The sequence below is a fragment of the Manis pentadactyla genome, chromosome 13 (assembly GCF_030020395.1).
Source record: "Manis pentadactyla isolate mManPen7 chromosome 13, mManPen7.hap1, whole genome shotgun sequence".
NCBI classification, from domain to species: domain Eukaryota; kingdom Metazoa; phylum Chordata; class Mammalia; order Pholidota; family Manidae; genus Manis; species Manis pentadactyla.
The window spans coordinates 30,027,944-30,041,742 of NC_080031.1; the positions used below are offsets into that span (position 1 = coordinate 30,027,944).

Consider the following 13,799-nt stretch of genomic DNA (forward strand, 5'->3'; position numbering starts at 1 on the left):
AAAGACCCAGTCTACACGCAATTACCCAACACAAGCCACTAGGGGTCGCTGTTGTCCCAGCAAAGAAAGGCCAGTAGCAAGTGAAAAGTTTGGCCCTCCCAGCTGACAGTCAATAGCACCTGTCAACATGAAAAGGCAAAAAAATATGATCCAGACAAGACTAACCCAGACAGCTTCTGCATCTGCTACATCTTCACCTGAGAAGGAACCTGGGGAGATAGATTTAGCCAGTCTACCTGAAAAAGAATTCAAAACAAAAGTCATAACCATGCTGATGGACTTGCAGAGAAATATGTAAGAACTAAGGAAGGAGAATACAGAACTAAAACAAGCTCTGGAAGGACTTCAAAACAGAATGGACGAGATGCAAGAGACCATTAATGGACTAGAAAACAGAGAACAGGAACGCAGAGAAGCTGATGCAGAGAGAGATAAAAGGATCTCCAGGAATGAAAGAATTTTAAGAGAGCTGAGTGACCCATCGAAAAGGAACAATATACGAATTATAGGTATACCAGAAGAAGTAAAGAGAGAAAAGGGGATAGAAAATGTCTTTGAAGAAATAATTGCCGAAAACTTCCCCAAACTAGGGGAAGAAATGGCCTCTCAGACCACAGAGGTACACAGAACTCCCATGACAAGGGATCCAAGGAGGGCAACACCAAGACACATAATAATTAAAATGGCAAAGATCAAAGACAAGGACAAGGTATTAAAGGCAGCCAGAGAGAAAAAAAAGGTTACCTACAAAGGAAAACCCATCAGGCTATCATCAGAATTCTCAACAGAAATCCTACAGGCCAGAAGAGAATGGCATGATATACTTAATGCAATGAAACAGAAGGGTCTCGAACCAAGACTACTGTATCCAGCACGAATATCATTTAAATATGAAGGAGGGATTAAACAATTCCCAGACAAGCAAAACTTGAGGGAATTTGCCTCCCACAAATCACCTCTTCAGGGCATCCTACAGGGACTGCTCTAGATGGGAGCACTCCTAAAAAGAGCACAGAAAAAAACACCCAACATATGAAGAAGGGAGGAGGAGGAATAAGAAGGGAGAGAAATAAAGAATCATCAGACCGCGTTTATAATAGCTCAACAAGCGAGTTAAGTTAGACAGTAAGATAGTAAAGAAGCTAACCCTAAACCTTTGGTAACCACAAACTTAAAGCCTACAATGGAAATAAATTCATACCTTTCAATAATCACCATAAATGTAAATGGACTGAATGCACCAATCAAAAGACACAGAGTAATAGAATGGATAAAAAGGCAAGATCCATCCATATGCTGCTTACAAGAGACTCACCTCAAACCCAAAGACATGCACAGACTTAAAGTCAAGGGATGGAAAAAGATATTTCAAGCAAACAACAGAGAGAAGAAAGCAGGTGTTGCAATTCTGGTATCAGACAAAACGGACTTCAAAATAAAGAAAGTAACAAAAGACAAATAAGGAAATTACATAATGACAAAGGGCTCAGTCCATCAAGAGGATATAACCATTATAAATATATATGCACCCAATACAGGAGCACCAACATACCTGAAACAAATATTAACAGAACTAAAGGAGGAAATAGAATGCAATGCATTCATTCTAGGAGACTTCAACACACCACTCACTCCAAAGGACAGATCCACCAGACAGAAAATAAGTAAGGACACAGAGGCACTGAACAACACACTAGAACAGATGGACCTAATAGACATCTACAGAACTCTACATCCAAAAGCAACAGGATACATATTCTTCTCAAGTGCACATGGAACATTCTCCAGAATAGACCACATACTAGGCCACAAAAAGAGCCTCAGTAAATTTCAAAAGATTGAAATCCTACCAACCAACTTTTCAGACCACAAAGGCATAAAACTAGAAATAAACTGTACAAAGAAAGCAAAAAGGCTCACAAAGACATGGAGGCTTAACAACACGCTCCTAAATAATCAATGGATCAATGACCAAATCAAAATGGAGATCCAGCAATATATGGAAACAAACGACAACAACAACACTAAGCCCCAACTTCTGTGGGACACAGCAAAAGCAGTCTTAAGAGGAAAGTATATAGCAATCCAAGCATATTTAAAAAAGGAAGAGCAATCATAAAATGAATGGTCTAATGTCACAATTATTGAAATTGGAAAAAGAGGAACAGATGAGGCCTAAGGTCAGCAGAAGGAGGGACATAATAAAGATCAGAGAAGAAATAAATAAAATTGAGAAGAATAAAACAATAGCAAAAATCAATGAAACCAAGAGCTGGTTCTTCGAGAAAATAAACAAAATAGATAAGCCTCTAGCCAGACTTATTAAGAGGAAAAGAGAGTCAACACAAATCAACAGTATCAGAAACGAGAAAGGAAAAATCACGACGGACCCCACGGAAATGCAAAGAATTATTGGAGAATACTATGAAAACCTATATGCTAACAAGCTGGGAAACCTAGGAGAAATGGACAACTTCCTAGAAAAATACAACCTTCCAAGATTTACCCAGAAAGAAACAGAAAATCTAAACAGACCAATTACCAGCAACGAAATTGAAGCGGTAATCAAAAAACTACCAAAGAACAAAACCCCCGGGCCAGATGGATTTACCTCGGAATTTTATCAGACATACAGGGAAGACATAATACCCATTCTCCTTAAAGTTTTCCAAAAAATAGAAGAGGAGGGGATACTCCCAAACTCATTCTATGAAGCTAACATCACCCTAATACCAAAACCAGGCAAAGACCCCACCAAAAAAGAAAACTACAGACCAATATCCCTGATGAACGTAGATGCAAAAATACTCAACAAAATATAAGCAAACCGAATTCAAAAATACATCAAAAGGATCGTACACCATGACCAAGTGGGATTCATCCCAGGGATGCAAGGATGGCACATTCGAAAGTCCATCAACATCATCCACCAACATCAACAAAAAGAAAGACAAAAACCACATGATCATCTCCACAGACGCTGAAAAAGCATTTGACAAAGTTCAACATCCATTCATGATAAAAACTCTCAGCAAAATGGGAATAGAGGGCAAGTACCTCAACATAATAAAGGCCATCTATGAAAAACCCACAGCCAACATTATATTGAACAGCGAGAAGCTGAAAGCTTTTCCTCTGAGATCGGGAACTACACAGGGATGCCCACACTCTCCACTGTTATTTAACATAGTACTGGAGGTCCTAGCCACGGCAATCAGACAAAAAAAAATACAAGGAATCCAGATTGGTAAAGAAGAAGTTAAACTGTCACTATTTGCAGATGACATGATACTGTACATAAAAAACCCTAAAGACTCCACCCCAAAACTACTAGAACTGATATCGGAATACAGCAAAGTTGCAGGATACAAAATCAACACACAGAAATCTGTGGCTTTCCTATACACTAACAATGAACCAACAGAAAGAGAAATCAGGAAAACAACTCCATTCACAATTGCATCCAAAAAAATAAAATACCTAGGAATAAACCTAACCAAAGAAGTGAAAGACTTATACTCTGAAAACTACAAGTCACTCTTAAGAGAAATTAAAGGGGACACTAACAGATGGAAACGCATCCCATGCTCATGGCTAGGAAGAATTAATATCGTCAAAATGGCTATCCTGCCCAAAGCAATATACAGATTTGATGCAATCCCTATGAAACTACCAGCAACATTCTTCAATGAACTGGAACAAATAATTCAAAAATTCATATGGAACCACCAAAGACCCCGAATAGCCAAAGCAATCCTGAGAAAGAAGAATAAAGTAAGGGGGATCTCACTCCCCAACTTCAAGCTCTATTATAAAGCCATAGTAAACAAGACAATTTGGTACTGGCACAAGAACAGAGCCACAGACCAATGGAACAGACTAGACAATCCAGACATTAACCCAGACATATATGGTCAATTAATATTTGATAAAGGAGCCATGGACATAGAATGGCGAAATGAGAGTCTCTTCAACAGATGGTGCTGGCAAAACTGGACAGCTACATGTAGGAGAATGAAACTGGACCATTGTCTAACCCCATATACAAAAGTAAACTGAAAATGGATCAAAGACCTGAATGTAAGTCACGAAACCATTAAACTCTTGGAAAAAAACATAGGCAAAAACCTCTTCGACATAAACATGAGTGACCTCTTCTTGAACATATCTCCCCGGGCAAGGAAAACAACAGCAAAAATGAATAAGTGGGACTATATTAAGCTGAAAAGCTTCTGTACAGCAAAAGACACCATCAATAGAACAAAAAGGAACCCTAGAGTATGGGAGAATATATTTGAAAATGACACATCCGATAAAGGCTTAACGTCCAGAATATATAAAGAGCTCACACGCCTCAACAAACAAAAAACAAATAACCCAATTAAAAAATGGGCAGAGGAACTGAACAGACGGTTCTCCAAAAAAGAAATACACATGGCCAACAGACACATGAAAAGATGCTCCACATCGCTAATTATCAGAGAAATGCAAATTAAAACTACAATGAGGTATCACCTCACACCAGTAAGGATGGCTGCCATCCAAAAGACAAACAACAACAAATGTTGGCGAGGCTGTGGAGAAAGGGGAACCCTCCTACACTGCTGGTGGGAATGTAAATTAGTTCAACCATTGTGGAAAGCAGTATGGAGGTACATCAAAATGCTCAAAACAGACATAACATTTGACCCAGGAATTGCACTCCTAGGAATTTACCCTAAGAATGCAGCAATCAAGTATGAGAAAGACCAATGCACCCCTATGTTTATCGCAGCACTATTTACAATAGCCAAGAATTGGAAGCAACCTAAATGTCCACTGGTAGATGAATGGATAAAGAAGATGTGGTACATATACACAGTGGAATATTACTCAGCCATAAGAAGAGGGCAAATCCAACCATTTGCAGCAACATGGATGGAGCTGGAGGGTATTATGCTCAGTGAAATAAGCCAAGTGGAGAAAGAGAAATACCAAATGATCTCACTCATCTGTGGAGTATAAGAAGAAAGGAAAAACTGAAGGAACAAAACAGCAGCAGAATCACAGAACCCAAGAATGGACTAACAAGTACCAAAGGGAAAGGGACTGGGGAGGTTGGGTGGGTAGGGAGGGATAACGGGGGGACGGAGAAAAAGGGGGGTATTAAGATTAGCATCCATAGGTGGGTGGGAGAAAGGGGAGGGCTGTACAACACAGAGAAGACAAGTAGTGATTCTACAACATTTTGCTACGCTGATAGACAGTGACTGCAAAGGGGTATATAGGGGGGACCTGGTATACGGGTGAGCCTAGTAAACAAAGTATTCGTCATGTAAGTGTCGATTAATGATAAAAAAAAAAAAAGCAGTTCCTGTGTGGTGACCTCCAATGAGTTCTACACAATGATATAAAAGGCATATAAAAGTGTAGGCAAAGGGTCTGTTTGTGTTTATACAGAGAATCAAAGCCTAATTTGGCTACCCCGAAAATGAACTAAGATACGATATGAAAAAGAACTTCCAACATCAGCACTCTTGGGAAGACTCATGCCAGAAGATGATCATCAAAAAAACCCCAACAAAGATCCACACAGTGCTACAGGTGTAGATGCACTCATCCCACCAATTCCTGGACTTGCCATGGGAATGAAGAAGGAGATATCTAAGCTGGCCTGTGTATACAGTAAAACAACAAATTTGACTGGATCTATACTGTTGGAACTCAACCAACAATTAGGAGAAGTGCAAACTGAAGCACTCCAAATCTTACAACTACAGACTATTTACTGTTAAAAGAACATATGGGATGTGAACAGTCCCCGGGAATGGGTTGTTTTAATTTGTCTGATTTTTCTCAGACTGTTCAAGTTCAGTTGGACAATATCCACCATATCACAGATAAGTTTTCACAAATGCCTAAGGTGCCTAACTGGTTTTCTTGGTTTCATTGGAGATGGCTGGTAATTACAGGTATGCTTTGGTTAAGTAACTGTACTCCTATTATGTTAATGTGTGTGCACAATTTAATTAGCAGTTTAAAACCTACACATGCTGAAGTTACTCTACAAGAAGATATGTCAAAGAAATAATCAATCTTCCCAGGTTTTCTTCCACCTGCTACTTCTATAGCTTTTCTTCTTCCTACCTAATTACAACCCTTAAATAGAATTCGTGCCACATATCGAATTTACTGAGTATCATAATTCTTCCAAGTGGTAAAGACACCTCAAGACAAATGCTGGGCATAGAAGCCACAGGGCATAAATATGCAAAGATGTACAAAGCTAACCTTTTCAAACAATAAGGCTTCTCTCTCACTTACCAACTTTACATTTCCCTGTATGGCCCTGGAAGATGACTGGTTAGCCAGAGACGGGTAAGTTTCCTCAAGGGAGGAACAACCTAAGACAGGCAGTCACAGGGGGGCCATCAGGTGAGAAAATGGGGATCAACAGAGGTGAGGCTTAGAATCTCCCCTCCCCTGCTCTGAGAGAAATCTTCTGCATACATGGATGTTTTATTGCCCTTGTCTAGCTTGGATTAACACATAGTCTACAGGCACACACCTGATCATCTACATTTGCTCTCTTACAACACTAAACTATGTTTTCTACCTTTATCTCGTATCTACCTACCACTTCAGCAGTTTATTAAAAATAATAATAATAAAGAGAGAAATGTGGTATCCACATATAAGTCAAGTATAAAAATCAAGTGAATATTCATAATTGAACTGACTGTTTATAGTTCATAATGCATGAGCAAAACCGAAAGCTTCTGTGATGACTGCCCTTGTAATGTTCACCATGTAACTTATTCACTATGTAAGAATTTGTACTCCATGTAAGAACTTGTTCGTTATGCTTCAGAAGATTGGAGACTGACGAAAATTAGGCTTGGGGTGGATTAATGATTGTGCATTGAGCATTGACCCCCCTATACAGAATTTTATTGTTGTTAACAACCATTTGATCAATAATGGTTGCCCTCACAAAAAAAACAAAAAAAAAACAAAAACAAAAAAACAAAACAAAACAAAACAAAACAACAACAACAACAAAACATATATATATATATATGCACACACTTCCAATTGTGAAATAAATAAGTAACCGGGATGTAATGTATAGCATAAGGAATATAGTCAAAATATTGTAACAACTTGGTATGGTGATAGCTGGTACCTAGAATTATCATGTATATAAATGTTGAATCACTGTGTTGTACACCTGAAACTAATGTAATACTGTGTGTCAACTACCCTTCAATAGAAAATAATTATCCAGAAAAAAAATAAAAATAAAAAAATAAAAAAATTAAATAAAATGAGAAGAATCATTTATGTAATAAATCTAAGTGAGGTTTTCTCCATTCATCAGTATGCCCCAGTAAGTATGCCATGACACACTGATGTGTCACAGGAAGAACTTTATTCACAAATTTCTGGATTTAGAACTTTCTCTGAATCAGGTCTCTCAACAAGAAAAATATAGTACACCTCAGGGGTATTTGGAAATGTGGAAAGGAGGCACACTCTTACATTGTCATGATTGCCCTGGGTGAGAGGAGAGAGACAGAATGCTAATGGCAATTGGTAGTTGTGTCCAAATGATTAATGAATGACAATTAGACATCATGCACACCAGAGCATCCCTTCTACCAATCTTCCATCCCAACTAAAAATAGTCATATAAATGCTCCCCATTCCTCTCTCAAAGTCAAGGCAGATTATTGCCTTTAATCTTCAAAGTCCAGGGCTCACTACAGTGATCAGAAGATGTACAATTTATCATCTACTGTCAGGCAGCTTAGTTATTGCCATTCTTGTCTGATGCTATCCTTTTGCCTCTTTTCTTCATTATAATCAAGCACAGTCTTCTCAAAAATTTCTATGCTGTTTTCTCAACCAGTGTGATATTTCACCCTTCCTCCAACACCAAACTTTCACCTAACAGACATAAGGCAAGTTCTCCACTCCAGTAAGAAATGCCTGAACAAAAATTTACAAGTATCCTTGGCATTTTGCATCTATATATGGAAGAAAGAGGAAGATCCATGTGCAATATTTTATGTGTAACAGCGTATGTGCACCTTAATGGGGATAAGGTCTACAGTTTTCATAAGGTTATCAAAGTCTATGACCTTAAAACATTAAAGCTGCTCTGTTGAAAAATATCCCCCAAATCTTTGATGATTCCTGTGCTCAAAAATATCTGATAGTTACCCAATATCTCTAACATATGGCTTAAACTCTCTCAGAATGATAGCCAAAACCTTCTATAATATAGCCATTGTTCCAACCTTATGGTATTTAAACCTGTCAATTTTCTGTAGGTATCTTTTGATTCTAACAAACCAGACTTAATTCCTTCAAACATATGCTTTCCTTCCTCAAAGCTCTGCTCACATGTCAACTTCATAAACATTTCCTGTATTCTCAACCATCAAAATCCCAGTAATTATTTAAGATCTAGCTCAAATACCACACCTATAAAGATTTTTCTATCTATTCAGCTGAGATTTACCTTATTAGCAGCTGTGCTTCCAAAGTATTTTGCACTTCTCTCCAGTACTTGTCACATTCTACCTGGATGTATGGTTATAGGATTGTAATGCCTTCCTTGCTTTATTACAATATAACTAAAGGGCAGGAGCTATGTCTTATGCCTCATTGTGATCATCAGTAGGTGGCACAGTACCTTATATAATTTACATGTTTAATATAAATATCTGTTAAATTAAATCTGACTTAAAGGATAACTGGTCTATTACTAAACAAAGATGAAAACTACACAGAACAAAATACCTGGAAAGGATATGGCAACTACATCCCCTGAAACTTACAAAACGGCCATTCTAGCCTTATTATATACAGATTCATATCCATAAATTCACATGAAAGAGATAGACAATTCAGTTATGGAAACTATGAATGAAAAAACATTAATTTTATGAATAAACCATTAAAATAAATAACTGTGAAAAAAATATTCTGAAACTCTTAAAAATATAATTACAGACTTTAATTATAGTCTGCTTGACCAGAGTATATATTTTAATTACCATTCTGTTTCTATTCTTTAGCAGAGCTCTACTAAAGTTTCCTAGGGGTTAATATTAATTTGAAATAAATGGTAACTATATTAAGATAATTTAAGGACCATCAGTAACTATGCCCAGGTTATAGTAAATCCTTAAAATATAAAAAAATCTATAAAAGTAATCAAGTCTGTGAAGTTTTATATTTTATGATTATAAAACCAAGTACACTAGACAACCATAAATTTAAAAATTAAGACATACAGATTCTTTCATCTCTCTTAGTTTAAATTTTAAACATATTATTCCTATCAAGTATCTTACAAGAAGATTCAGATAGTAATAAGACTTAGCCAATTAAGAAAAGTTACTTTGCACTTCACATAGCAATTTAGATCGTGGGAAAAAAACAACTATTTTCCCAGTCAAAAGTGCTTTGTAATTTGAGTAGCTTCAAGCCTCTACAGAGTTATAGGCAGATGTGCGGGGAATAGTAAACGAGTAAAACAGAAACCTGGGTCAATTTTAAGTGCTAAATAATTGCTTTTATTTTTTATAGCTTGTGAATTTCATATAGGAATGATGTACTAATAAAAAGTATGTTTATGGTTTAGTCAAGTTCTATTCTTACACCAAGGCCATATGCTACTTATTATTCAATAGTAAGTAGTATTAGAAATGCTTTATGATTACTCATTTCTGTTATACAAAGGTTCTTTATATTATTTAAGTTATGCCAAAACAAATAATTAGAAACTTCTGTCTTAAAAATATACAAACACTTGTTATCTGGGCTGTTCAAAAAAACAGTATACAAAGAAAGCATTAGAATTAGTACAAAAAGCAGTTAGAATGCCAATAAAATGCCTTACATTAAGTCATTTTACAACTGATATAAATTTCAGTAAAACAGACTGAGCTCTATGAAAAGTAGTTTATATTATCTGCATACAATTTGTATATATTATCCTTCTCTTAAAAAGCTAATTAAGGTAGGAAGTAGCCCAAAGAATTTCAGAATGAACATTATTTTAATTTGGTATGACACCTACATGAATGACAAAATTCAATCTTGGCTACAAATAATATGATTTTAAAAATTATTAATGGACTTCTATTTTATTTTATATTTTTGTTGGTGCAATTTATTATTTTTTATTTTTATTACGGTATCATTAATATACAGTCACATGAGCAACACTGTGGTTACAAGATTCCCCCCATTATCAAGTCCCCACCACATATCCCATTACAGTCACTGTCCATCAACACAGTAAGATGCTAGAGAGTCACTACTTGTCTTCTCTGTGCTATACTGCCTTCCCTGTGCCCCCACACCTACATTATGTGTGCTAAACATAATGGCCTTCTATTTTATAAAAGAATGATAACTATGCACAAAAGAATGATGTAATAGGAAACACAAGATGGCAGACTGGTAATAAGAAAATTTAAATTTTAGGTCTAGCTCTGACACTAAGAACTGTAAACTTTGCCAAATATTTTCTTTACCTCTGAGACTCAGATTCCTTATCTCACCTATAAACAATGACGAGTGTGAGAGGGTTGATTTTATGTTCTATTCTACAAATTACAACTTGGTCCACATGAGCAAAGGTTTTTACCTAAAAATATATATATGTATTTATATAGGTATGTAAGTATATAAATATATCTATATATCCGTTTAATGCTGGGTTTTTAAAAAGGAGAATTACAAAGCTTAGACACTGAAAGTTCAAATATAAAAACTTACATGTGAACAAATAAACTTTAAAAAAACAGGTATTTTGAAATTAAAGGACAGGCAAACAAGGAGTAAAGAAGAGTTAAGTGTGTTAATAAAAGCATAAAAGCATAATCACAACAGGAAACCACACACTAATTAACCTCCACTGTTGGGCTCAAAAACACTATAAAGGAATGCTTCCTCTATTTCAAAATGTTGAAAATTAGTAACATCAATGTAAAATTAACACATAATTACTAATTGATTCTGAAAGTAAGTACTCTTCACTTTGGAAAGTCAAAATCAAATCGTTTTTATAAAGAAGCAATTCTGTAATTTATCATAGTGTTCAAAGGCAGCATCCTAAAATGAAAGTATATAATTATAAAATGGCTGAAGGTTGCAGGGGAGCCATACATTTATTTCTACCTTTGTTCTTTAAGAGATTCATTTGGCAAAAATAAACAAGTGCCATGTAACTCTATCTTCGAATTTCTTTTTAAAATCATATATAACACTGAACGAGAGAGAGGAGGTCCCAGAGCTTAGGAATGCTCAAAGAACATTAGCAGAGTTCTATATTCACAGAAAGAAATCCCTATTTCTCAAACAACCTGTAAGTAAATAACTTTGCTTATATACCTCTAATTCACCCACCAAGATAGTCAATGAATTTTAAAAGGACTGTACTGGGTTCTTTCTTAGAGAATATGAAAAGTGGGGTAAATTGTTTATTTTGCCAAGATCACAAAATAGATTTAGTCAATCCCAAGCTGTTATAGATCAAACCAATTTGATTATTTTAAGGTGAAACCTTACTCTTGAAAATTATGAAGCACAAGATATCATTAAGATCTTCAAATAGGCCATCAAATTTGTTTTTTAAAAAAATGTCTTACTGTAATGAAGTCATCCCCTTTAACCATTCTTCCTTGGTAAAAAATCCCATGCTTTCAGCCTCCAATTTCCACGCTAAAACTAACATAATAATCTGGAAAGAACAGAACATAAAGGATAGGGGAAAAGTCAGCACAGAGATAATCATGTCTATATTTATCATGGAGAGCATTTTTATGAGTACAATCTCTGGAATTATTAACTATAAAGGACTTTAGATGGGCCAATTTCTTAAGAGTAAATAGTTCTAACAGTTTCTGAAGGTAAAATCTCTCTCACTCCATTACAAATAACATTTGCATCAAGAAAGAACATGTGCCCAACTTAAATAAATACCTTAGATGAAAATTTATGATATTAAACATGAACAGACAAAATCTTCATTTAAGATTAAAATGTCCTAATTTTTAGAAATTTAGGAATATGCTATACCCCACTTGTATTTCTTTCTACTGAGAAATAAAACATACATTTTCTGGTTCAACACCAATGTCTTCACAAAATTTTTCCATTCCTTCTGGCCCTACAACTTCATCAGGACCTTCAAAGACAAAAACAATTTATATATTTTATTGTTATAATTGAGTATCATAAAACATAGCCATTGTGTTAAAGGCATCTATTAATGTACCATACCACTTTTCACAAATAAATGAATTTGAATAAATTTCATCTTTGATAAAGTATAAATATCTACTTCAGGATTTAAAATTTAAAATTTTTCTAATATACTTTAAACACCACTTTACAAAATGAAATTAAGGAAATAAAAAACAAAGCAGTAGTAATATCAGTTAGTAGTTTGTACAGTAACTTGAACCTATCCATTAAAAAAACTGAGCACCTTCTCTTAAGAAAATCCTTGGCAATGCATAAATATAAAGATGCATAAGGTATGAGAGTATTATATTGGAATGTGCCAGTACCAACTCACAATTCAAGACAGTAATCAGAAGAGAGTATCTCTTTACTTACTAAAACAGGTCACTCATTAACCTTTGGAAACAGCCCAAAATCAAATTTAATAATTTAAAAAGATTTACATATTGTAAAAGTAATGATCTAAGGAAATTACTACATTCTAATTCCAGAATGAGATATTCTCCTTATCATCTTGGTGCTAAAATCGACAGTAAAGTATTAGTTATGGCACCTTAATGTAGAAACAATAGTTTAATTCCTCAACTTATGTATGTCATTTGCTCAATATATAATTTGTCATTGCAAATGATACATTAATTATACATGTTTCTTCTTTCCCTTAATAACATTAAATACAGTCAATACACCAATCCTTAGATTTTTTATGTTATCAGATTCTTAAAATACACTAACTATATATCATTGCTAGGTCTCCTGTGACTGGAAAAGATTTAAAAAATTTCTAACACCATGGATAGACCTTGAGAGCATTATGATAAGTGAAATAAATTAGAGAAGGAAAAATACTGTATTGCTCTCAATTAGATGTGGAATCTACCAAAAAAACAAAAAAACAGAAGTCATAAATGCAGAGAATAGATTGGTGGTTTCCAGAGGCGAGGATGAGCAAAGTGGGTGAAGGTGGTGAAAAGGTACAAACTTGCAGTTATAAAGTCAGTCAGTCCTTTAATTAATGTACAGCATAGTGGCCACAGTTAGCAATACTGTATGGCACATCTGAAAGTTGCTGAGAGTAGATCTTAAAAGTTCTCACCACAAAAAAAAAATTTTGTTAACTATGTGTGGTGATGAATATTAGATTTACTGTGGTTATCATTATAGAGAATATATCAAAATGTGTCGTACAACATGGATGGAGCTGGAGGACATTATGCTCAGTGAAATAAGCCAGGCAGAGAAAGACAAATGCCAAATGATTTCCCTCATTTGTGGAGTACAACAATGAAGCAAAACTGAAGGAACAACATGGCAGCAGACTCACAGACTCCAAGAATGAAGTAGTGGTTACCAAAGGGGAGGGATGTGGGAGTGCGGGTGGGGAGGGAGGGAGAAGGGGACAGAGGGGTATTATGTTTAGTACACATGGTGTGGGGGATCAGGGGGAGAACAGTGTATCACAGAGAAGGGACATAGTGGCTCTCTGGCAACTTGCTGCACTGATGGACAGTGACTGCATTGGGGTATGGGTGGGGACTTGATAATATGGGTAA

At 35.6% G+C, this 13,799-nt stretch overlaps 1 protein-coding gene across 6 annotated transcripts in view; it reads right to left on the minus strand.

The window, feature by feature from the left end:
* Nucleotides 1-13,799, minus strand: part of DCUN1D5 (defective in cullin neddylation 1 domain containing 5) — a 32,283-nt gene that overhangs the window by 12,089 nt on the left and 6,395 nt on the right. For 3 of the 6 annotated variants that reach the window (XM_036902770.2, XM_036902769.2, XM_036902768.2), the window contains 2 exons: nt 12,117-12,187; nt 11,649-11,740 (listed from right to left, as the gene is read on the minus strand). The exons of 1 other annotated variant lie outside the window; for it this stretch is intronic. In XM_036902770.2, the coding sequence (XP_036758665.1) occupies nt 11,649-11,740; nt 12,117-12,158 (134 nt within the window). In that variant the 5' untranslated portion in view covers nt 12,159-12,187. The remainder of the gene's footprint in view (nt 1-11,648; nt 11,741-12,116; nt 12,188-13,799) is intronic. 2 more of the 6 variants (XM_036902772.2, XM_036902771.2) reach the window with 1 other exon arrangement.